The sequence below is a fragment of the Macaca mulatta genome, chromosome 19 (assembly GCF_049350105.2).
Source record: "Macaca mulatta isolate MMU2019108-1 chromosome 19, T2T-MMU8v2.0, whole genome shotgun sequence".
NCBI classification, from domain to species: Eukaryota; Metazoa; Chordata; class Mammalia; order Primates; family Cercopithecidae; genus Macaca; species Macaca mulatta.
In genome coordinates this window covers 70729560-70755718 of record NC_133424.1, presented here as the reverse complement: position 1 = coordinate 70755718, position 26159 = coordinate 70729560, and the positions used below count along the sequence as shown (strand labels likewise).

The 26159-nt window shown below is 49.7% G+C and overlaps 2 protein-coding genes and 1 long non-coding RNA gene across 13 annotated transcripts in view; 2 read left to right on the top strand and 1 right to left on the bottom strand.

Moving 5' to 3' along the window:
- Positions 1-374: 374 nt before the first annotated feature.
- Positions 375-26159, bottom strand: part of LOC144337154 (uncharacterized) — a 40809-nt gene continuing 15024 nt past the window's right edge. Inside the window, exons 2-13 of one of the 10 annotated variants that reach the window (XM_077980262.1) lie at positions 22235-22335; positions 20107-20207; positions 19050-19344; positions 16377-16494; positions 15748-15908; positions 9487-9597; positions 8964-9195; positions 7978-8780; positions 6862-7506; positions 6231-6322; positions 4934-5001; positions 1683-2978 (exon numbers count right to left, since the gene is read on the bottom strand). In XM_077980262.1, coding sequence (XP_077836388.1) covers positions 8746-8780; positions 8964-9195; positions 9487-9597; positions 15748-15801 — 432 coding nt within the window. In that variant the 5' untranslated portion in view covers positions 15802-15908; positions 16377-16494; positions 19050-19344; positions 20107-20207; positions 22235-22335 and the 3' untranslated portion in view covers positions 1683-2978; positions 4934-5001; positions 6231-6322; positions 6862-7506; positions 7978-8745. Of the gene's footprint in view, positions 1121-1682; positions 2979-4933; positions 5122-5423; positions 5541-6230; positions 6323-6861; positions 8781-8912; positions 9196-9486; positions 9598-15747; positions 15909-16376; positions 16516-19049; positions 19345-20106; positions 20208-22234; positions 22336-26159 lie in introns of those variants that run through there. The other 9 variants (XM_077980260.1, XM_077980261.1, XM_077980263.1 and 6 more) reach the window with 9 other exon arrangements.
- Positions 8923-12273, top strand: LOC144336777 (uncharacterized). The gene is made up of 3 exons (XM_077978024.1): positions 8923-10373; positions 10644-12228; positions 12266-12273. Exons 1-3 carry the CDS (start codon positions 9930-9932, stop codon positions 12271-12273), a joined length of 2037 nt encoding a protein of 678 aa, XP_077834150.1. The 5' UTR covers positions 8923-9929.
- LOC144337155 (uncharacterized) lies at positions 21577-26061 on the top strand. Of its 2 annotated transcripts, none has more exons than XR_013409829.1 (4): positions 21577-22969; positions 23231-23525; positions 24212-24737; positions 25265-26060. It is a non-coding gene; the product is annotated as an uncharacterized LOC144337155 (long non-coding RNA). The 2 variants fall into 2 exon arrangements; XR_013409828.1 differs by having other exon boundaries at positions 21601-23163; positions 23263-23912; positions 24013-24737; positions 25265-26061.

Sequence of the window (26159 nt, the reverse complement as noted above, 5' to 3'; positions counted from 1 at the left end):
AAGATGCTAAAGACTTTAGAGACGTTTCCTTTTCTATAGATGGGGTTATAACACTCACCCTGTCAGGTTCTCCTGTGTGTTGACAAGGCCGGCATGTGACACACCAGGGGCAGAGTTGGATGGGAACCATCTTCCTCAGACAACATGGTCCTCATAAGCATCAACAAAATAAGGAGAGCAGGAGAGCAGGGTGTCTCCAGCTGTGTCGGGACTGCAGCAGGGACTCAGCAACAGTCAGTCTCTTTCTCTTGTTTCATCCAAATCATACATTTAAAAAAAAAGGTGCGGTTATCATGGATGTTTATATTGATTCCTGGGATCAGGCAAATACACCTTTCCTTGTCATTCCTTCAAGAGTTATGTCCACACACAAATTTGCACACAAATGTTCAGAGCTTTATTCAGGATTACCAGAAACTGGAGGAAACCAACATGTCCTTCAGTAGGTGAATGGATAAATAAATTCTGGTACCTACAGACAATGGAATATCATTCAGTGAGAAAATAAATGAGCTATCTAATCATGAAAAGGCACACAGGGACCCAAAATGCATACCACTAAGTGAAAAAAGCCAAAAAGGCTACATACTGTATGATTCCAATTACATGACATTTTGGAAAAGGGAAAATTACATAGATAGGGAAAAACAATCAATGGTTGACAGGGGTTGGGGAGAGGAAAGGATGGATGGGCAGACAGCCCTGGCTGCTTAGGGCAGTGAGACCACTGTGTGCGATTTCACCACAACAGTGGACCCATGACAGCGTGCAGATGCCCACACCCATTGAATTAGGACCACAAAAAGGTATTAATTACATCAACTATGAACTTTCATAATGAAATAAATCATGTTTTTTAGAAGTGGACAGTTTTGTTCAGTTACTGTCTACTTTCTGAAATGGAGACGGTGGAGTGCTTCCATGGTTGTGAGGATAAAAATAGCTTAGCGAATGTAGTAACTGAAATAGGTGTGTAAACATTGTTAAACTATTTTATTCTCATTAAAAAGCGTTGCTTAAGTCTATTTATATTTAAAAATTGAGCAAGGAGTGCAAACACATTAACATAATTCTCCTCTAGCTCCACTCAGAAGTCAGGACTGCATGCCTCCACTCGCACCTGTGAAACACAACAACCTTTTTCAGTGTCATTAAAATATTTCAATGGGAGGATTGACTTTAGACTCAACCTGTGTTTTCTCCCCTGGAAAACAAAGGTTTTATGAAACACACAAAGCCTTTACCGTCCTCAAACGGAACACTCAGACATCTGTGATGTCTGCTGTAAGTGCCACCAGGCTCTCCTCTGAAATCTCATAATGGGAAAATAGAGACTGTAGATTCTTTTAGAAAGGCGAGAATCAGAACTAATGTCGAAAGGCCACGTCCTCATTCATAAACATCTTCTTTTACAAATTCCACATGTTTAGTCACTTTGGGATTAATATGGGCCTATTTTAAAGTGCATTTGTTAATTTAGCATGAATTGTTCAAATTCATTCTGGATCCCGAGCCGATATCCAGCAATGCTGGGTGTGCGCCTGTGAGAGTCACCAGCCCTGATGAGCCTCAGGTTATTGTATTTATAAAATGAAGGTTCGGCTTGCTCCAGTTTTTTTTAAATCATTTTTAATAGTAAAAACTTTTTTTGTTGTTACATAAAAATGTACAAGAAAAATTCAAACATTACCAATGATAATCATTTTATTAATATAAATATTTTTGTGAGCTCAATTTATGACTTATTAAAACAAATAAGCAACATGAGGTGCCATTATACAATATGGTAACCATACTTTCCTACTTTGTTTATATGTTATTGATAAATCTTGATGTGTACAGAAAAGTAGTTTCAAAGAATAATAATTTAAAATAATATCTTGACTTGTAATTTCAGGGACTTTTAAAAAATTCCTGCAACTGCTTTTTAAAGGTTCTAGAACAGTTTCTATGTCTTACAGCTAAATAGCTACAAAGAGCTAACTCTTCTCACATTCTATATTATAAATATAAGTCAAAAAAGGAACAAAATCATAAAAACACATGCATGAACAAATGGGCCTTGGCTCACATTTCATTGCATCTGCCAGTGCACATAGGTTATAGCAGAATTTTTGTGTGTAATTTTACGAGTGGATTTCTGTCAAAATAAAAATTGTCTACTATCTCTATTCAGTGGTATATTTGCACAAATGGTAAACATATTCATAGAGATAGTGGGATAAATTTATTTCATGGCTTACAAGAAGACAGGTTAAGTTGGGACATTTAATTGTTTCATTAATGCTACATTTTATAATGCGCTTGTATGGGCAAGGTATTTAAATGTATTATAACAACTTTTAAATGCTCAATGTTACAGATGGAATTACTAGAGAAAGTACTAACTGATATTTTCTTTGTGTGTGCTTTGAAGGCACAAGGAAATAATAAAGCAGCCCTTTTCCCTTTTCCCATCTATTTCCTGAAGGCCAAGCTGTGCTTTTGCAGATTAGGCCTCTCTGTAACACACACACACACACACACACGCATATGGCCTTTATGGTTTTAAAGGAGGAAAAGAGAATTTGCCTGGATAACTGTCACCTAGGTATTTTCAGGGGAAATCTAGAATCATCTAAGGGGTTAAGCTGGACTAGCCAATGGAAAAACAAAATGAAGATACCGGGGAGATATTCCCAGAACAGTAGCATTCCTAAAGGGCTAGGCCCTAGTCACATACAATTCCCCAGATGTGGTTGGTGTGGCCAAGGTTCCGGCATGTGACGGCTGCCTTCCTGGCACTTCTTATGCTGTGAGGAGCATCCCCTCCCCAGTGCCAGGGACAGTGGTCCTCTCACCCCCTTCAGAGTAAAGGGCCAGCAGTCAGCAGTCACAGGAAAAGTAGTGAGACAGGAAGGTGAGGAGCCTGAAGTGCCACCATCCCAGCCTCCAGTGTCTGGCACAGAATATGACGAGGAATCTCTGTGAATTGGAATCTTCAATATCATCATACATGTGAGTTTCTGCTAGATATAATTTGACTTATAAAAAGAAAGAAATACGACCTTCTTGTATCTGAATATTGTAGAAGAGTTAATGATTGTAACCTGCATGTTTTAAATTCTGAGATGCTGTTAAATCAATATTCATCACAAATGTATTGATAATTTTTTAGAATAACAGAAGAGATCTCATCATATTTAATGCAGTGTATCAATTGTAAGATGCATGCTAATTCCAGAAAAAGCATAAAAAAAAAATCTGTCTTAGAATGGAAAAATACAGTAAACTATTTTTAACTAGAATTTAAATGCAACATTTTAGGATATGAAGCCATCAACTCATTTTGAAAACTACTGGCTCAGATGACCTCAGCAATAGGAAACCTCTAAAAGATCATGAATCTAATAATGAGATAATTTTCTGTGTCTTTGCCTGAGAGTCTGTCTGAAAGTGGTGCAGTTTTTACACAAGAGGAATAACGTGTCCCAGACTGAGAACGCTTCACGGGCCACCATTCTGGGCAGTGCTTCAGTGTGGAGTTTTAGCAGTGAGTATTCAGAAACAGTGGAATAATTTGCACTTTTTATAAAAAATATTATCTTGTTGGCCGGGCGTGGTGGCTCAAGCCTGTAATCCCAGTACTTTGGGAGGCCGAGACGGGCTGATCACGAGGTCAGGAGATCGAGACCATCCTGGCTAACACGGTGAAACCCCGTCTCTACTAAAAAATACAAAAAACTAGCCGGGCGAGGTGGCGGGTGCCTGTAGTCCCAGCTCCTCGGGAGGCTGAGGCAGGAGAATGGCGTGAACCCGGGAGGCGGAGCTTGCAGTGAGCCGAGATCGCGCCACTGCACTCCAGCCTGGGAGACAGCGACACTCCGTGTCCAAAAAAAAAAAAAAAAAAAAATTATCTTGTCTATTTTCCTTTAAATATGCAGCAGAAGTTTACTATTATACAACTAAATTATGCGGGTTCACTAATTGCCCACTTATTCTACCTGGATTAACATGTGGTTTATTTCACCTTGATGTTTTTAAAGACACGCATGTGCTGTGTGAGGGTTAGAACATGAGCCATAAACAAGGAGGCTTGAGATGGCAGCGCCTCCCCAAAAATGCGGTACCCCAGGGCCTGCGCAGGGAACACTGCTTTGAACTTTAACACTTCTGAAATGGCTGGACATCTCTGCATGAGCTGTGCTTACCCACTTGTTCCATCTATTCTTATATTTTACAAGTATTTAGTAAATTCTTGAGCTAGGCCATGTGGTCTACCAAAGGAATAAGACATCTGTTGTTATTATTTTATTTTATTTTATTTTATTTTATTTCAATAGTTTTGGGGAACAGGTGGTTTTGGTTAAATGCTAAAGTTCTTTATTGATGGTTTCTGAGATTTTGGTCCACCCATAGCCCAAGCAGAGTACAATGTACCCAATGTGTAGGGTTTTATCCCTCACCTCCCTCTCACCTTTCCCCCTAAGTCCCCAAAGCCCACTTATCATTCTTAGGCCTTGGAATCATCATCATAGCTTATGTCCCACTTATAAGTAAGAACGTACAGCGTGGAGGTTAGGTCAGCAGAGGGCTACAGGGGACTGGTGGGGCAGGCTAGGACATAAAAGAGGGCCAAGAGCCAGGGTTACCCGGGAGAGGGTGGACCCATTTTGCCAAGCACCCTGACCCTAAAAACTGTAACCCTTACCCTTAACCCTAACCCTAAACCTAAACCTTAACCCTAACCTTTAACACCTTACCATAACCCCAAACCTAACCCCTAACCATAACCCTAAAACGCTAACGCTAAAATCCTAACCCCTAACACTAAACCCTAATCATAACCCTAAACACAACCCCAACCCTAACCCTAACCCTAACCCTAACCACAATCCCAACCCCAGCCCCAAGCCTAACCTTAACCCTAATCCCTACCCACAGCCTTTCTTACCTTCTACATCTGTCCAGATTCTCCAGTAGAAGCAGGGACGCTTGGTTCCCAGGTGTGCACCACTGCATCTGGCACAGGACTCCGTATCAGTCCCCAAATAAGCACCTGAATGCTCACAGTGCAGCCATGCAGTGGAGGCCCAGGGTGTATTCTCACCTCCAGAACCAGGGCCCAGCACCTGCATCAGGCTGATCAGGGCTGAAGTGAGCTGTGGCACCCAAGGTCTTCGTAAGACCAAGGCCCCGTTGTGCCTCCTATCACAGAGCGAGACGCAGCAGCCTTCAAAGTCAAGGGCCCTTCCCTGATGACACTCCGAGCACAAAGTACTGGACTTTCACACAATGAGGCTGCACACATTATTCTGTTTAAATCCCCACCTAGGCCACTGGGAGAAATGGTGAAAGAGGGACCCTCGTGTTGCCCTGTGGTATACGTGCTCTGGTTCATACGACTGCAAGCCATTTACAAGAAACTCAAGCTGAAATGCTACTTGTTTCCAACTTTTTGTTTGCAGAGGATTTACAATTTACACTCCAAAACAGACAGCCAAAGAGCACACTACTTCTCCTCTGAAGTCGCTCTGAGGGCCTCCGCATCAGTCCTACAACTGGAAGATTGGTGGACAAGAACTGGGATGTTGATGGAGCACTGGATACTTGCTGGACACCAACCTCCTCTCACCTAATCTTACAGATGGCCCAGATCTCACCTGCCCAAATCAGACATTTTAACACACACAGCTCTCAACAGCAGGACTTACAGACACAAAACTCCAAGGTAAAGGATTGTCTCAACTCCTTGGTGTCTCAACGAACTAAAACACTGCCTAGCACAGGTGCACCATCTACCTTATTCACTAAATAAACCTCTGTATATTTTATTCATCTTTGATTGTGGAAATGATATAATGAACAAAAAGATGTTTTATAAATTGAACTAAAGACCTTTGAGGTCTCTTCACAGGATCCTATCTGGTGGACCCCCAAATCTGCCAACACAGACAAGTCATTCGTAAACACGTGCAGGGCAGAGGCCAGACAAAACCACCTCTCTCAGCCTCAAAGTGGCCTGGCAGTCACAGGAACGGCCATGTGGGGTCTGGCCTGTAGGAGGAAGTCAGGCCTTTGGTTTGAGGCACCCTACTGCACCACAAAACCAAGTTCTGCCTAACAAAGAAAAAACAGCCCACTCACTCTCCCTAATATCCCAGCTGGTAATCTAAGAGCAATATCTGCTTGACACCCCTCCTGCTCCGCCCTCCACATCCAAGCTATCACCAAGGCCCCGGCAATCCTACCTCCTAAATGTCTCTCGAATCCACTTCTCTCCCTTCGGAGTCCAGGCCACCAGCATGACTTCTGCATGTGTGTAGCAGCCTCCTCGCAGGATCTAAACATGCAAATCTAGTCATAGGCTCTGTGAAAAGAAAATCTTGGGGCCCCAAAATTACTAAGCTAAAGGAAAAAGTCAAGCTGGGAACGGCTCAGGGCAAACCTGCCTCCCATTCTACTCCAAATCACCTATCTCCTCACTAAGATAGGTGCACATCCGATCGCCTCCTTTGGAGAGGCTAAACAGAAACTCAAAACAACGCAACATTTGTCTCTCACCTACCTGTGACCTTGGAAGCCCCCTCCCTGCTTCCAGTTGTCCCCACCTTTCTGGATGGAAGCAAGGTACTTCTGACATGTACTGACTGATGTCTCATGTCTCCCTAAAACCAAGCTGTGCCCTGACCACCTTGGGCACTTGTTGTCAGGATCTCCTGAGGCTGTCACGGGTGCACGTCCTCAGCCTCGGCAAAATCAACTTTCTAAATCACCTGAAACCATCTCAGATAGTCAGGGTTCACGGCTCCCTTTCCCGAACCCTCCCACGAGCCCCTTGTGGGCACCCAGGTCCTGCGTGCTGTTGTGGCCCAGGCTCACCTGGAGAAACTCGACTCTTCCTTACAGCCTCATGAACCTTTCAGTTCCTAAAGCTGCTTAGCCTGTGAAAGGAAAATTAGTCTGAGGGCCCAAAAATCACTAATCTAAAGGGAAAAAAGCTGGGAACTGCTTAGGGCAAACCTGCCTCCCCTCCCCTTCTATTCAAAGTCACCCCTCTACTCACTGAGATAAGTGCATATCTGATAGCCTCCTTTGGAAAGGCTATTCAGAAACCCAAAAGAATACAACAGTTTGTCTCTCACCTACCTGTGACCTGGAAGCCCCCTCCCTGCTTCGAGTTGTCCCACCTTTCCCGACAGAACCAACTGTCTCCCTAAAATGTATAAAACCAAGCTGTGTCCCGACCACCTTGGGCACATGTCGTCAAGACCTCCTGAGGCTGTGTCACGGGCACGCGTCCTCAACCTTGGCAAAATAAACTTTCTACATTGACTGAGAACATCTCAGATATTCAGGGTTCACAAGTCCATGCATGGGGACGTCCCCCGGGGTAGCGCCCCTCTCCACTGAGCTCACTCGCGTCCTCCTTGTGCGTTTTCTTCAGATGAAATTTCACAGCTACTTGGTCCACACCTGTCGGCCCTACAGGAAATGGTGTTCTCCACAGGAACATGGGCGGCATACCTGCTGGGTTGTGTGGAGAAGACCAGGTTCCTCTCCTAATTCCCGCTCAGTTAATAACAAATGTCAACAAGTCGAGAAATTTGCTAACTCGAACCCTAACACAACCCTACCCCAACCTCAACCCCAACCCCAACCCCAACCCTAACCACAACCACAACTCCAACCCCAATGCCAAACTCAACCCCCACCCAACCACAACCCTAAACCCAACCCCAACCCCAACCCCAACCCTAACCCTAACACCAACTCCAACTCCAACCCCAACCCTAACCCTAACCCTAACCCTTAACCCTGAACCCTAACCCTAACCCTTCACCTTAACCCTAACCCTAACCCTCCCTCCTCCTCCAGGAAGCCCTCCTGAGTCCACGCCCAGAGTCCAAGCAGCGCCTGTGTCTTGAACATTCTGTCTTTCCTCCATGTGCCAGCCCAGCCTCATCATGGGACCCTGAGTCACTTCAGGCTACTCACCGCTCCGCCAGCACAGGGCCTGGTGCTCACAGCAGCCTCAACCAAGGTACAGATGGTGACATCTGCCCAGGACAGAGCCAACTCCCGACAGCATGTGCCTGAAGGCCTTTCAGCAGCTACAGAGACTGGGCATTCCCACCACACACACACACACACACACACGAGTCGCTGTCAGGACTGGTGACTTTCAAAGCACTGGGCTAAGGCTAACAGACCAGGATCCTTCCATGGGGCCACAGGAGGCCCCCACCTCCAAAAGGAAGCTGTTCCCTTGGTGAGACCAGGAACCTCCATCCCATGCACCACACACACCACACCCTCCATCACTGCACTGCTCCCTGGAGAGCAACCTCCGGCACCAGATCCCCACCAGAGGGTCTAAATAACCCCTGGTAGGTGCCTTTGTTCTCTAGGTTAGAGCTGGTGCCTGCAACAGGATGACAATCCAGGGCAAAGTCACAATCTGTGGTCTGTTCAGCCTTGTTCTCAGCTGCCCAGGCTCTTGATGGTCACACCTACCACCCTGGGGAAAGAGGGGGACTCTGCCAAGAATCAGGTGCCCGGTTTATGGTTCAAATTAAATGTTTGCACAAAAATCTTGAAAACCAGTCTCGTCACTGAGAAAAGGATTTTTTCTGCATAGTAAGCTGGAGCAGCAGTGTGGAGGGGGCATCCTTGCCGCACAGGGCCCCGGGATACCCTAGAGAACAGGGAGGGCAGATCCTGGAGAAGAGAGGTCAGCTTGGCCCAGAACCCAGGGAGGGGCCCTCACTGCTTCTTGTCCTTTGCCCAAAGTGAGGAGTCTGAGGGGAAAAACCAGAGACCACTCACTGGAGTCCTCCCTCTCCCACTCCTCCCACCCACATCCTCCCACCCTCGTCCTCCTCCCACCCCCCTCCTCCCTCTCTCGCTCCTCCCACCCAGGGGGCACGAACCGCCAGCCCAGCAGGGAGGGGAGGGCCTGATGCAACCCCCAAGTTGCTCACTGGTTCCTGGGCTGTGGGAGCCCAACAGGGCCACAGAGGGGGAAGTGCAGAGCTCACTCCTCAGCTGTGGTTCTGGCATGCGTTCCAGGGGGACCAGGGGACCAGGCAGAGCAGGAGCCCAGAGGCAGTGAGAGCCCCGAGGGTAGTGCACACACCACAGACCCTTCCCCACGGCCACAGGACAGACACCTTCGCAGAAGGAGGAGGTGAGGCACATGGTGGGTGCAGACAGCTGCAAACCAGAGGGGACAGAGATAAGTCATGAGACATTTACATTTTTCCATCAACAATGGAACTGGAGACATGAGAACAAAAAGAAATCAGCAATGGAAAATACAGCTAGTTTTTCCCCATTTGAGATACAGCGTGTAAATCGAAATACACTGAATATACAAAAAAGGCTCCAAGCACTGACAAGGCTCCCTTACTGGCCGCCAAACCTCCATGGAAGCCAACATCCCGGGCAGGCCAGAGCTCTGGGCAACACCTGCCCCCCACGCCCTGCCGTGGTCTCCGCACACACCTGGAAGTTCCCATTGTGCACACTGTAGAGGGTTGGAAGAACACCGCTGGAGAGGACACGTTCTGGTAGAAGGTTCTCTTCACCCGAGGCCAGCAGAGGCCAGTCAGAGGCCTGTGGGGACCCAGGCAGCCTGAGGTCACTGCAGAGGCTGAGCTTCCTTCCATCAGCAGGAGGCCCACCCACCTCGTCCCTGACACCGCCTCCCTCCGATCTCATCACATCCTGCTGGGGGTCAGTGGGGGCCAGTGGGGTGCCCACAGGGAGACGATCCGGCATGAGCCAGTGAAAGAAGTGGAGATAGAGCAAAGTGGAGGGAATTGCAGGATCTTAGGAGGAGAAATAGAGGGATGTGTGGCTGGATGAGATCTGAGGGGTGACCCCTGAGGTGGGGAAACGGGAGACAGCTTTACGGGGAGGTTGGTGAAGTCTATTTGGCCTGTGTAATGCTCCTCCTCTGCCACATCATCCTCCAGTGTGGCCATCTGAACATGCAGCCTGGCCTCATGGATAAAGCCAGAGTCCAGCTCAAAGGCTTCAAGTATGAGCCAGGTCACCCTGACAAAGTGATCCCTGTGCTAGGCCCGCTGTGGGGATGGGGACAGTTACCAGGTGCTGAAGGGGGCTGCGTCCCTCAGCCCTCGAGAATACACACATGCACATGCTCACATAACACACACAGGAACACGCCTGTGTTCACACAGGCACACTCACCACATTCACGTGCACACACACACAGGGAAGGCACACACACAGAAACAGCTGTGTTTGCCCACACACATGCACACACAGGTAAACATGTCTACAGGCACACACTCATCGCACTTGCATGCACACTCATATACACAAGTATGTGCACAGAAGCAACTCACCACACTCACATACACCAGGTGTGTTCAGAAGCATACTCACCACATTCACATACACAAGTGTGCACAGAAGCAACTCACCACACTCATATACACAAGTGTGTGCACAGAAGCAACTCACCACACTCACATACACCAGGTGTGCACAGAAGCACACTCACCACATTCACATACACAAGTGTGCACAGAAGCAACTCACCACACTCACACAAGTGTGCACAGAAGCAACTCACCACACTCATATACACAAGTGTGTGCACAGAAGCAACTCACCACACTCACATACACCAGGTGTGCTCAGAAGCACACTCACCACATTCACATACACAAGTGTGCACAGAAGCAACTCACCACACTCACACAAGTGTGCACAGAAGCAACTCACCACACTCACATACACAAGTGTGCACAGAAGCAACTCACCACACTCACAAAGTGTGTGCAAAGCAACTCACTACACTCACATACACAAGTGTGCACAGAAGCACACTCACCACACTCACATACACAAGTGTGCACAGAAGCAACTCACCACACTCATACACACAAGTGTGCACAGAAGCACAGTCACCACACTCACATACACAAGTGTGCACAGAAGCAACTCACCACACTCACATACACCAGGTGTGCTCAGAAGCACACTCACCACATTCACATACACAAGTGTGCACAGAAGCAACTCACCACACTCACATACACAAGTGTGCACAGAAGCAACTCACCACACTCACACATACAAGTGTGCACAGAAGCAACTCACCACACTCACATACACAAGTGTGCACAGAAGCAACTCACCACACTCACACATACAAGTGTGCACAGAAGCAACTCACCACACTCACAAAGTGTGTGCAAAGCAACTCACTACACTCACATACACAAGTGTGCACAGAAGCAACTCACCACACTCACACATACAAGTGTGCACAGAAGCACAGTCACCACACTCACATACACAAGTGTGCACAGAAGCAACTCACCACACTCATACACAAGTGTGTGCACAGAAGCAACTCACCACACTCACACATACAAGTGTGCACAGAAGCAACTCACCACACTCACATACACAAGTGTGCACAGAAGCAACTCACCACACTCACACATACAAGTGTGCACAGAAGCAACTCACCACACTCACAAAGTGTGTGCAAAGCAACTCACTACACTCACATACACAAGTGTGCACAGAAGCAACTCACCACACTCACACATACAAGTGTGCACAGAAGCACAGTCACCACACTCACATACACAAGTGTGCACAGAAGCAACTCACCACACTCATACACAAGTGTGTGCACAGAAGCAACTCACCACACTCACATACACAAGTGTGCACAGAAGCAACTCACCACACTCACAAAGTGTGTGCAAAGCAACTCACTACACTCACATACACAAGTGTGCACAGAAGCAACTCACCACACTCACATACACAAGTGTGCACAGAAGCACAGTCACCACACTCACATACACAAGTGTGCACAGAAGCAACTCACCACACTCACACATACAAGTGTGCACAGAAGCACAGTCACCACACTCACATACACAAGTGTGCACAGAAGCAACTCACCACACTCACACATACAAGTGTGCACAGAAGCACACTCACCACACTCACATACACAAGTGTGCACAGAAGCAACTCACCACACTCACACACACAAGTGTGCACAGAAGCACACTCACCACACTCACATACACACTCATACACATAGGCAAGCCCATGTGCACACTCACAGATACAAACACAAGGCACACAGGTACACTTTCATACAAAGGGAAGGCAAGGGGAGGAGGGAGGGAGGGAGGAAGGAAGGGAGGGAAAGGGAAGGGAAGGGAAGGAAAGGAAGAGGAAAGGAAAGCAAAGGGAAAGGGAAAGGAATGGAAGGGAAGGGAAGGGAATTAGAAAAAGAAACTTACAGTTTTGTTAATCCTCTACTGTTACTTTTTTCTTTCATTAATTTATCTTAACCATTATTTGTCTGTGAAAACAACAAGCTGAACTCCAATGCCTTTTTTTGTTTTTTGTTTTTTTTTTGGAAGTAAGGTCTCACTCTGTCACCCAGGCTGGAGTACAGTGGCACGATCACGGCTCACTGCAGCCTCGACCTCCCAGGTTCAAGCAATCCCCCAGCCTTAGCCTCCCAAATAGCTGGGACCACAGATGTGCACCACAATGCCTAGCTAATGTTTTTTTTGGTAGAGATAGGGCCTCACCACGTTGCCTAGGCTGGTCTTGAACGTCTGGGCTCAAGCGATCCCCCTACCTTTTTTTCCTAAAGTGCTGCGATTATAGGCCTGAGCCACCAAGCCCAAGCTTGCAATGCCTTTCTTCACAAGATTTAATTCTGCCGGCAGGAGTATGTAGCATGACCTTCACGTCTATGCTACCTCTTCAGCTCCTCCAGCATGTTGTGCTTTGCTCCATGTCAGATACTGACATGAGCCTCATGCAGCATGTCACATGCGTTCTCATTTTTCGCACAGTAGCAAAAGTTGCTGTTGCTTCTGAGAGGGGATGCTCAGCATTTCCTCACTCCCAATGCAAAGAGCATCCAATTGCTTCAGGTGGCAGAGCAAGAGGGAAGACCTCCTCTTTTCTGGGCCTTTTCATTTGTTTGACTATCTCGTTGTATTTGTCACCTGTCAAGTACATAGAATTATCTCTCTCTTTGGAGAATGGAATGTGAAAGCAGTGATAAAAACTTCTGCTTGATATCATAGCCAAGGTCCACCCCGATGTGGCTGGGAGCTGTGACAATGACAATAGGAAGCTGTGCTGACAGGAAACTGTAACGCATGCCCAGGAAAGACTTCAGGTTACTGACAACTGCCCAGTCTCCCTGCCTGGCACACACTAACCAGCGGATGCCAACTGATGTCAGTGTGACTCCCCCCATCTGACTAATATGCCCCAAGACGCTATTTGTTTGCTGTTGTTTGTGACAAGGTCTCACTCTATCACCCAGGCATCAGTGCAGTGCCACAGTCACAGCTCACTGCAGCCTCAACCTCCTGGGCCTAACCTCAACCTTCCTGCCTCAGCCTCCTGAGCAACTGGGTGTAGGGTCCAGCCCTACAGGGCTTAGTGGGTGTTCTTCCCCTGTGTGGAGACAAGAGATTGTAATAAATAAAGACACAAGACAAAGAGATAAAGAGAAAACAGCGGCCGGGCACAGTGGCTCAAGCCTGTAATCCCAGCACTTTGGGAGGCTGAGACGGGAGGATCACCAGGTCAGGAGATCGAGACCATCCTGGCTAACATGGTGAAACCCCGTCTCTACTAAAAAAATACAAAAAAACTAGCCGGGCGAGGTGGCGGGCACCTGTAGTCCCAGCCACTCGGGAGGCTGAGGCAGGAGAATGGCGTAAACCCCAGAGGCAGAGCTTGCAGTGAGCTGAGATCCGGCCACTGCACTCCAGCCTGGGCGACAGAGCCAGACTCTGTCTCAAAAAAAAAAAAAAAGAGAAAACAGCTGGGCCGGGGGAACCACTACCATCAAGACATGAAGACCGGTAGTGGCCCTAAACGGCTGGGTGCACTGATATTTACTGCACACAAGACAAGGGGGCAGGGTAAGGAGGGTGAATCTTCTAAGTGATTGACAAGGTGAAGCAAGTCATGTGATTACCGGATAGGGGGCCCTTCCCTTTTAGGTAGCCAAAGCAGAGAGAGAAGGCAGCATACGTCAGCATTTTCTTCTATGCACTTTTAAGAAAGATCAAAGACCTGAAGACTTTCACTATTTCTTCTACCTCTATCTACTACAAACTTCAAAGAGGAACCAGGAGTACGGGAGGAACATGAAAGTGGACGAGGAGCGTGACCACTGAAGCACAGCACCACAGGGAGGGGGTTAGGCCTCTGGATGACTGCGGGCAGGCCTGGATAATATCCAGCCTTCCACAAGAAGCTGGTGGAGCAGAGCGTTCCCCGACTCCTCCAAGGAAAGGAGACTCCCTTTCGCAGTCTGCTAACTAATGGGTGCCTTCACAGACACTGGCGTTACCACTTGACCAAGGAGCCCTCAAGTGGCCCTTATGCGGGCTTGACAGAGGGCTCACCTCTTGCCTTCTAGGTTACTTCTCACAATGTCCCTTCAGCACCTGACCCTATACCCGCCCCTTATTCCTAGGTTATATTAGCAATGCAACAAAGAGCAATATTAAAAGCTAAGGAATAATAATGTTTATAATAATGATTGATAATTGTTCACGATCATCTCTATATCTAATTTGTATTACGATTATTCTTATCCTAACTATTTTATTCATTATACGGAAACAGTTTGTGCCTTCGGTCTCTTGCCTCAGGAACTAGGTAATCCTCCACCCACAACTGGAACTACAAGTGCATGCCACCACACCTGGCTTTTTTTTTTTTTTTTTTTTTTTTTAGAGACAGGGCCTTACTATGTTGCTCAGGTTAGTCGCAAACTCCTGGCCTCAAGCTATCCTCCTGCCTCAGCCTCCTAAAGTGCTGAGATTACAGGTGTGAGCCAATGCACCCACCCCAAAGGTGGTGTTCAAAGTTGATTTCTCATCCAACTCTGATTCCAGAGTGAATGGCACAGACCCTCAAATGTGAGGTGCTGACTAGCAATCCAGGAATCCAGAAATATGCCCATGATGGACAGCCCAGAGAAAGCCCCAGTGTTGGTGCAGAAGCCGCCTGCTCAGGTGCAAGAGGCCTAGGACTTTGGAGTGTTCCTCACACGCATGTTATCTGAGGTTAGGTCTGGGAATGCCTCAGCCAGGTGCGCAGAGATGTGTATGGAGAGCAGGTGGGAGACATGGGCACCTGGACTCCCCAGCAAAACCTTCAAGACAAGCTTAGTGCAACCAATCCCCTGGGCTGTTCATAACAACCCCTCTCTGGTCCTGCAGAAGGGAGGTAGACTCATATAGAGGCTTCCTGGCAGGACCCTACAGCTGGAGACAGAGGCCACCCACTTAAGGACCTGCATCCTGCAATGAAGCCAACTCATGCCCTGAAACCCAAGTCCTTACCCAAATGGATCACATCCCCATGGCTTTCCCATGTGCAGTCCCTGCAAGCCTCTTTCTGAGGGGCATCAGGTGCCCCCTAGTCCTCCCTTGTGGGATCTAGGGCCTTGTGTCCAAATGCCACCCTTTCCTTGGAATGAGCCCATATCCATGGGAAAAAGAGAGTCTAGGGGGTGTCACAGGAGTCCAGGGGAAAACAGCAGAAAGGAGTGCAGGGCAGAGACAGCAGGGAGAGTGGGGAGACAAGAAGAGAGAGGGAGAATGAGCACCCAGGCCTGGCCAGGGAATGCCTGCAACCATGCGGATACCCCATAACAGGGCTGGGATGCCAGGAGGGCAGAGCCCAGCTGTGCTGCCTCACTAGCTCACCTACCACAGGTCTGCTAGGGCAGAGCATCATTTCAGAGGAGAGCATGGCAAGAAGCATCCAGGGCCCAGGAGGAACAGAGCTGGATGGTGTGCGGCTGGGAAGTCCTCCCACTCAGACCCACATTTGAATCTCTTTGGGGGCTCAGTTGGCTCAGTCTTTGCAGTCTGCAGGATGGAAGGTCAGTGGAAAGGTGAACTGAAAATAAGCAGGATGTCCATCTATCCCTGCTAGCCCTACTTCTGGACACACAGAAGGCTCAGTGAAGTGGGGATAGACTCCAGGAAGACCACGGAGGGAGACGCTGCACAGTGAACCTGGCTTTCTCCTGGGCTTCCACTAGGTCACTGGCACACTGTGCTCCAAGGGCCCCAGGCTGTCATAAGTTACGCTTGAGAGTTCATGGAAGCTTTTGAGAACCGTGTATTTGAGATGGAAGTTCACTTGAGATAATAAATTAACGCAGATTAAAAAAATATTTGCAGAATTAAAGGGCCGGGCGCGGTGGCTCATGCCTGTAATCCCAGCACTTTGGGAGGCTGAGGCGGGTGGATCACGAGGTCAGGAGATCGGACCAACCCGGTTAACATGGTGAAACTCCGTCTCTATTAAAATACAAAAAAAAACAAAATTACCCAGGCATGGTGGTGGGCTCCTGTAGTCCCAGCTATTCGGGAGGCTGAGGCAGGAGAATGGTGTGAACCTGGGAGGCGGAGCTTGTAGTGAGCTGAGATCGTGCCACTGCACTCCAGCCTGGGCGACAGAGCAAGACTCCTTCTCAAAAAAAAAAAAAAAAAAAAAATCTGGGGAATTAAATATAATGAAGTGGGAACATTCAGAACAGTACCACTTTCACTGAGGGAGACAGACAGGAGGATCTTCTCTCCCCCAACAAAGTCCTGTGCCTCAGAACTCCCACCTCCAGCTCACACCCAGGCCCTACTTGGGACCTCTCTTCCCCTTGAAGAGCTCCTGGTAGCAGCTGATCATGGTGCTGATGCCCTGACGGATGTTGAGACTTTGCTTCAAGTTGGGATCACTGTCACTGATGATCTGCAAGCCAGCACCAAAGTGTGCAACGGCCTTGGCCAGGTGCCCGGCCGTGAGCTGGCGGCACACTGGCAAGCTGTCCTCGCCCTCCTCCCGGGCCGCCCGCTCCTGCTCCCATCCCATCAACTCCTCGTTGGACAGATCGCCCCACGGCACTGCAGCAGCTCCCTCGTGTTGGCCTCTGCCACCTCTACAAAACCTGCACTGTGTGCCAACACCATGATGTCGCCCTGGATCTGCAGGAGAGTTTCCATGAGCCAGATGCCCACATTGCCATGGACGCGCTTGGGCCATAGCTTCTTCCACCTTCCGTTCAGAGCAACTGGTAGGAAGTCAGGCATGGTGGCTCACGCCTGTAACCCCAGCACTTTGGGAGGCCAAGGCAGGCGGATCACCTGACGTCAGGAGTTCAAGAGCAGCATGGCCAACTTGGTGAAATCCTGTCTCTACTAAAAATATTTTTAAAAATTAGCTGGGCATGGTGGCGAGGGCCTGTAATCCCAGCTACTCAGGAGGCTGCGGCAGGAGAATCACTTGAACCCGGGAGGCGGAGGTTGCAGTGAGCTGAGATCGCACCACTGCACCACTCCAGCCTGGGCGACAGAGCGCTATTCCATCTCAAATTTAGGGAAAAAAAAAAGATCAGTTGGTGGCTCACGCCTGTAATCCCAGCACTTTGGGAGGCCTAGGCAGGCGGATCACGAGGTCAGGAGATCAAGACCATCCTGGCTAACACGGTGAAACCCTGTCTCTACAAAATACAAAAAATTAGCTGGGTGTGGTGGCGGGCGCCTATAGTCCCAGCTACTCAGGAGGCTGAGGCAGGAGAATGGCGTGAACCCAGGAGGCGGAGCTTGCAGTGAGCCAACATCAGGCCACTGCACTCCAGCCTGGGCAACAAAGCCAGACTCATCTCAAAAAAAAAAAAAAAAAAAAAAAAAACAACTGGTGGGAGTTCCTCCTGGGGCTCGGACTCAGAGATATTGTAGACAGTGTCGAGGACGGGGTAGTCCTTCCAGAAGTCCCTTACTGTCGCCTGCTAGTCTGGGCCGTCCGCCTTGGCCGTCAGCAGGCAGAAGATCCTCCGCAGGTACCAGGCCTTGAGAGGCCGCTACATCCCGGTTCACGGGCTGGATGAAAGCCGTGGTGATCTTGGCAGGTATCCCATGCGCATGTGGTGCAAGGGCTCCTCCAAGTTCCCAGGGTGGCCGGGAGTGCTGTCCAGGATAAGCAGCACCTTGTAGGAAAGGTCGTGCTGGGTGCAGCACCTCGCCACTGTGGGGCAGAAGTGCAGGAACCACTCCTGGGAGAGGCTCGTGGTTACTCAGGCTTTCCTGTGCGAGCACCACACCACGGGCAGGCTGGACTTGGAGGAGCCCTTGAGGAAACACGGGTTCTCCGAGGGGTACCCCAGCAGGGCCTTCAGCTTGAAGTCTCCGGCCGCGTTGCCACCGAGCAGCAGGGTCAGGAGGTCTCCGGCGCCTTTGACCCAGGGGCCGACTCATCTTCCACAGGAAAATGAACGTCCTCTCGGCAGGCGCTTACAGAAGAACCTGGGCTTATCCATGTTGAACACCAGCCAGGGTGTGTAGCCGCCCTCTGGGATCAACCTGCGCGTTAGCGCTGGGTTCTTGTGCGCAGCCTCCCGGTCCGCACCTGCGGCGGGGCGCTGGCCCGGATGCTACTCAAGCCGTGGCGCGCCTTGAAACCAGCGAAGTACCCTCGACTCGCCCCGAAGCTCTCGGGCTAGGCGCCCTTGCCCTGCTCCTGCTTGAGGTTCTTTTTTTTTTTTTTCGAGATGGAGTCTCGCTCTGTCACCCAGGCTGGAGTGCAGTAGCCGGATCTCAGCTCACTGCAAGCTCTGCCTCCCGGGTTTACACCATTCTCCCGCCACAACCTCCCGAGTAGCTGGGACTACAGGCGCCGTCACCTCGCCTGGCTAGTTTTTTGTATTTTTAGTAGAGACGGGGTTTCACCGTGTTAGCCAGGATGGTCTCGATCTCCTGACCTGGTGATCTGCCCGCCTCAGCCTCCCAAAGTGCTGGGATTACAGGCTTGAGCCACCGCGCCCGGCCCTGCTTGAGGTTCTTGAATGGGCCATGGACTTTCTCCTGACTGAGCACCACACTGAACTGCACGTTAGGCTGGCTCTGGTCCTCCATCCACACACTCAGCAGCTGCTCCATGTTGTCTATCATCAGGCTGAGGCTACGCCTCAACTTGGTGGCCGCCTGCAATGTGGCCGCCTGGGAACTCGCCCAGATCTTTTCCTTGTCACGAATGGTGGCCAAGGTGGAGGTGGACAGCCCCAGCGCCTTCCCGATTCTACTGAGCTTTTCTCCGGCTTCAAAGCGCCACAGCGCCTGGAGCTTCACCTACAGGTTGATGGCCCTGCGGTCCCACCTGATGCCTCGGTAATTGCGGGCGCTCAGCGGCCTCTTCAGACGGTGGAGCGGGTGTCCTCCAGACATCGCAAGGGGGTACTTGTGTTCCTGCTACTGAGCCCGCTGATCTCAGCAACTGCTGCCACTAGGGCCCCAGCCCTGACCCACGCTGTAAAATGCGGACACAAGGCTTACTGGTGGGGAGTACTGACAGGCTTGGGTAACACCTGGTAAAGATAATTTACCAAGTCTCTCCCTTTAGGGAGCAGATTCGGGCCGTATTAGGGTCACAAGGCTCACTTCCCACTGGACGTTTGCCCCATGCACTAAACTAACTTCACTCTCAGGAATGCAGCAAGCTTCTGTAAACACACGAGGACTGTATAAGCTTTCCCTGCCCCCCACACTGACCATCAGGGTTCCAAGTCACCTACTCCTTGGCCTCTCCAAAGATCCAGGTTGGCACCATAAACAATGAGCTGAGATTACAGGTGCCAGCCACCACACCTGACCTGAAGGTTTCTTTTTAAAGGTAATACGCAGCATGGAAAATAACCCCGATCAACTGCAGGAGAACCAGGACAGGGAAGTGTGTCCCTCCTATCACAGGGCCCAGAAGCAGCCACCAGGCCAGTTTCTCATGTGTCACTCCACCAGGGGGCAGGCCAGGCACCTTGTTTCTTCCACTAACAGGATCTCCCAGAACTCTGCTTTCGCACTTGATTTGTGAAGAGATTTACACTAAAGCAGCCCTGGCTGCTCTCTCAAAGTTGTGGGAATGCCAGTAACTCACACAGGACACCTGGTGAGGGTGGCTCTGAGGTAGATCTGGGCAGGGCCACCGTAAGAGTTCCCAGTCCTTGCAGGGTTTCAGGAAGGTCCAAGAATGGCAGTCAAGGGAAGGGAAGGCCAGGCTGTGGTCACTGCTCACCTGGCAGGAGACCCCAGAATGCTCCTCAGCTGTTCTGCCCTCCTTCTCATGCATGCTTAGTCAGTGTCTGTGAGCAGATCCCTCTCTCCTTCCTGGGTTACCTGCCGGGACCACAAACAGACAAGTGTACTGTGACACAGACAAGCTTTGATATCTACCTCACAGGGCAGAGCCACCCCTGGGAAGGCTGCACTGAAGGTTTCCTATATCAAGGCAAGTCTAGCTGGCAAATGGGATGTGAGCTGTTTGCCACGACCCACCTTAGCTCCCTTCCCTGGCCAACTGGGGCAACCACATAGGGCTATTGGGAGGACTGGGTGTGTAACACCCCTACACAGTGCTCAGTACCCAAGCAGGGGCTCCAGGGACGTCCAGGGGCTGAAGGCCATGAGGGGATTCAGAGTACAGGCAGGCCTGAATGGCAGAGGGTGCAAAGAGGAGTGGCAGACAGGGCAAGGGTATGTGTTCTAGGGTAAGAAACAGACAGCAACCCACATGTCCTGGCTAGGCTGGGCAACTGACTCCCATGGATCCTCTAAAAAGAAAAGGGGAAGTTGCTCACATCACTAGAAGGGCCCCCATGAGAAAGAGTGAAAACAGTAGGGCCTGGAGCATTAGTGGGGCTTCCTTTGGAAGTATTTATGCACCTACATTCATACACACATATATGTGTGTACCACATATGCACATGTGAGAAAGGAGGACGGACAACAGTTAACAGTGGCTACCTCTAGAGGAGACTGGGTGTGAGGCCATAACTTTATATGCCTCTTTAAAAATTATTTTATGATATACATATATTAAATTTATAAATTAAAAAAATAAAATGGGGTCAGTGCAGTGGCTCATGCCTGTCATCCAGCATTTCGGGAGGCAGAGGCCAGTGGATTGCTTGAGATCAGGAGTTTGAGACCAGACAGGGCAACATGGTGAGACCCTGGCTCTATTAAAAATACTAAAAATTAGCCGGCGTTTTGGTGCACACCTGTGGTTCCAGCCACTCAGGAGGCTGAAGTGGGAGGACCGCTTGAGCCTAGGTTGAGGGTGGCAGGGGGGAGTGGGTAGAGGTTGCAGTGAGCCAAGATTGTGCCACTGCACTCCAGCCTGGGTGACAGAGTGAGACCCTGTCTCCAAAAGTGGATAAATCAATAATAAAATGGGAAGACAGATAATAATTAGTATATTTCTTTCTATCTCTGGGCAACAGAAATAAATAAATTAATCAAAGAAAACCCACTTTTGGAAAGTCAGGCAGAGCCCAAGGGTGGATAGTGAGACAAGCCTGCTGGGGTTGGGGCTGGGGCTACACAGAACCTGACAAAAGCAAAGCCAAGATCCAAGCCAGCCCGGGAGGCACAGCCAAGGTACCAGGAACCCCAGCCCCCCAACACACACTGCAGGCTGGCATGGTGGACACAGTATACAGAGACATTCTCTGGGCCTGCCTGAGACTGTTTTAAATTGTGAACTGGGCTGGGTGCGATGGCTCACACCTGTAATCCCAGCACTTTGAGAGGCTGAGGCAGGTAGATTATGAGGTCAGGTGTTCAAGACCAGCCTGGCCAAGATGATGAAATCCCATCGCTACTAAAAATACAAAAATTAGCCAGGCGTGGTGGTGGGCACCTGTCATCCCAGATACTTGGGAGGCTGAGGCAGGAGAATCACTTGAACCTGGAAGGAGAGGGTTGCAGTGAGCCGAGATTGCGCCACTGCACTCTAGCCTGGCAACAGAGCAAGACTCCATCTCAAAAGAAAAAAAAAATGTGACCTGCGTGCCAACAGTAAAAAATTGGATTCAGGCTTTCCTTGCATCACTGTTTGCCCCAGTCAAAAGCAGCTGAGATCTGGCAGCACCACCTGGTCACTTCTGCCTTCTTCTGGCCCCAGGCTGGCTCCTGTGCCTGTGAATTTGAGACCTGGAGTCCCAAGACACAGGGACAAACACCTCCTCCACTATTCAAATGGCATGAGCCTGTGAAGGACAAACCCTAAGAACCAGGAGCTGGTGGCGGTGGGCAAGGGCAGACCAGGCTCAGCTGCTTAATATGCCCCCTTGCCCCTCCATGGCCTGGGGTGAGGAGGGGTTGGGGAGTGCAGGGTGTCCGCAGAATGTAGCATCTCTGACCTTGTTAGACTAACAGTTCACTTGAGCTCCATCCACAAAAGGTTTGGCAGCCTCTGCGAGGTCTCCAGACTGCCAGTCCTCAGAAGGAGCCTAGGTCAATGCTAAGGAGAGAGGGAAGCATTAGTATCCTCAGCCGTACTCTAAGCACAAAGGGGCCAGGCCCCTAGACCAACCAACCAATCAGGCCAGTCAACATGTGGCCAGTGTCCCTAAGTGTTCACTGCACCATCTCGCATAATGTCCCAGGACATTGGCCTAGGATTGTGGCTGGACAGGACATAGGCCTGCCCTCCAGACCACACAGAATGCCCTGTCCCTAGTTGACATGCAATCCCCTCTGGTATAAACACACACACACACACACACACACACACACACACACACACACAAACACAATCCAAGAGTACACCCAAAATCCCTGATAAACAAGTCATTGAAACAAAGGAAATGATCGTGAGATGAGAAGCTTCCTTCAGCTGTAGCCAAGTGTACAGTAAAGGGTTAATTCAGCAGGCCTAGGTTGTCCAACCCCTGCACATTTGAAACAAAGGTCTGGCCCTTGACCTGCTCCTGGGAGGTAACCTCAAAGCCCTTAGAATATCTGCCTGTTAAGAGTGTCTTTTTCACACCAGATAGTTTATGCTAACAGTGTGATTTCTGGTGCGGGCCTTGGACCAGTGCTGCATCATCTGATCTCTGGGGGGTGCTAGAGACTTAGTAACTACATTCAGTCATGTAGATGCTGCACGCCTGTGTGACTGAGAGACTTAGTAACTACATTCAGTCATGCGGATGCCGCACGCCTATGTGACTGACAGACTTAGTAACTGCATTCAGTCATGCGGATGCCGCATGCCTATGTGACTGAGAGACTTAGTAACTGCATTCAGTCATGCGGATGCTCCACGCCTGTGTGAGTGAGAGACTTAGTAACTGCATTCAGTCATGCGGATGCCGCACGCCTGTGTGAGTGAGAGACTTTGTAACTGCATTCAGTCATGCAAATGCCGCACGCCTGTGTGACTTAGTAACTGCATTCAGTCATGCAAATGCCGCACGCCTGTGTGACTGAGAGAACTTAGTAACTGCATTCAGTCACACGGATGCCACACCGCTGTGACTGAGCGACTTAGTAACCGCATTCAGTCATGCGGATGCCGCACGCCTGTGTGACTGAGAGACTTAGTAACTGCATTCAGTCATGCGGATGCCGCACGCCTGTGTGACTGAGAGACTTAGTAACTGCATTCAGTCATGCGGATGCCGCACGCCTGTGTGACTGAGAGACTTAGTAACTGCATTCAGTCATGCAAATGCCGCACGCCTGTGTGACTGAGAGACTTAGTAACTGCATTCAGTCATGCGGATGCCGCACGCCTATGTGACTGAGAGACTTAGTAACTGTATTCAGTCGTGCGGATGCTCCATGCCTACGTGACTGAGAGACTTAGTAACTGCATTCAGTCATGCGGATGCCGCACGCCTGTGTGACTGAGAGACTTAGTAACTGCATTCAGTCATGCGGATGCCGCACGCCTGTGTGACTGAGAGACTTAGTAACTGCATTCAGTCATGCGGATGCCGCACGCCTGTGTGACTGAGAGACTTAGTAACTGCATTCAGTCATGCGGATGCCGCACGCCTGTGTGACTGAGAGACTTAGTAACTGCATTCAGTCGTGCGGATGCTCCATGCCTACGTGACTGAGAGACTTAGTAACTGCATTCAGTCATGCGGATGCCGCATGCCTGTGTGAGAGACTTAGTAACCGCATTCAGTCATGCGGATGCCGCACGCCTATGTGACTGAGAGACTTAGTAACTGCATTCAGTCATGCGGATGCCGCACGCCTATGTGACTGAGAGACTTAGTAACTGCATTCAGTCATGCGGATGCCGCACGCCTATGTGACTGAGAGACTTAGTAACCGCATTCAGTCATGCGGATGCCGCACGCCTGTGTGACTGAGAGACTTAGTAACTGCATTCAGTCATGCGGATGCCGCACGCCTGTGTGACTGAGAGACTTAGTAACTGCATTCAGTCATGCGGATGCCGCACGCCTGTGTGACTGAGAGACTTAGTAACTGCATTCAGTCATGCGGATGCCGCACGCCTGTGTGACTGAGAGACTTAGTAACTATATTCAGTCGTGCGGATGCTCCACGCCTACGTGACTGAGAGACTTAGTAACTGCATTCAGTCATGCGGATGCCGCACGCCTGTGTGAGAGACTTAGTAACCGCATTCAGTCATGCGGATGCCGCATGCCTGCGTGACTGAGAGAACTTAGTAACTGCATTCAGTCACGCGGATGCCACGCACCACTGTGACTGAGCGACTTAGTAACTGCATTCAGTCATGCGGATGCCGCACGCCTATGTGACTGAGAGACTTAGTAACTGCATTCAGTCATGCGGATGCCGCACGCCTATGTGACTGAGAGACTTAGTAACTGCATTCAGTCATGCGGATGCTCCACGCCTGTGTGAGTGAGAGACTTAGTAACTGCATTCAGTCATGCGGATGCTCCACGCCTGTGTGACTGAGAGACTTAGTAACCGAATTCAGTCGTGCGGATGCTCCACGCCTGTGTGACTGAGAGACTTAGTAACTGTATTCAGTCGTGCGGATGCTCCACGCCTGTGTGACTGAGAGACTTAGTAACCGAATTCAGTCGTGCGGATGCTCCACGCCTGTGTGACTGAGAGACTTAGTAACCGAATTCAGTCGTGCGGATGCTCCACGCCTGTGTGACTGAGAGACTTAGTAACCGCATTCAGTCGTGCGGATGCTCCACGCCTGTGTGACTGAGAGACTTAGTAACCGCATTCAGTCGTGCGGATGCTGCACGCCTGTGTGACTGAGAGACTTAGTAACCGAATTCAGTCGTGCGGATGCTGCACGCCTGTGTGACTGAGAGACTTAGTAACAGAATTCAGTCGTGCGGATGCTCCACGCCTACGTGACTGAGAGACTTAGTAACTGCATTCAGTCGTGCGGATGCTCCATGCCTATGTGACTTACTTAGTAACTGCATTCAGTCATGCGGATGCTCCATGCCTATGTGACTGACCCCAGTGAAAACCCAGGACACCATGGCTCAGGTGAACCTCCCTGGTTGACAGTAACCCCTGTGTGTTGTCACACATCATTGCTGGGAGAATTAAGTGCTATCCACACAACTCCACTGCAAGAGGAGAACTGGAAGCGCACACCTGGTTGCTCCTGGATTCTGCCTTATGCACCTTTTTCCACTGCTAATTTTTATGTTTCCTTTCACTGTAATAAACTATAACCAGGAGTATAACAGTTTTGCTGAGTTCTCTGAATCCTATTAGCAAATCATCAAACCTGAAGGTGGTCTTTGGGACCCCCAAATCCACTGGGATGGTGACAACCAAGAAGAGCTCAGTAGCCCTCGCTCCTGGACTCCCTGACAGCAACACAAGAGCCCACCCCCACTCAGGGCCAGCCCCTCTCCTTCTCTCATGCGGGGGCATCAGGGGCACCAGCAATAATGGGCAGAGCTGAGACAAGGTAAGGACACAGGGTGGAGGTGGGCAGATCACCTGAGGTCAGGAGTTCGAGACAAGCCTGGCCAAAATAGTGAGACCCCATCTCTACTAAAAATACAAAAAATTAGCTGGGCATGGTGGCACACGCCTGTAGTCTCAGTTACTCAGGAGGCTAGGGCAATAGAATTGCTTGAACTGGGAGGCAGAGGCTGCAGTGAGCCAAGATTATGCCACTGCATTCCAGTCTGGGTGACAGAGCAAGACTCCATCTCAAAAAAAAAAAAAAAAAAGAGAAAGAAAAAGAAAAAAGGACACAGAGCAAAGGCAGGAGTCTTCATGTAAATGTTAACCAGAGCGTACTTGAAAACATATGGTTTCAAGACTGAGTGGACCTAATCATTCACAACC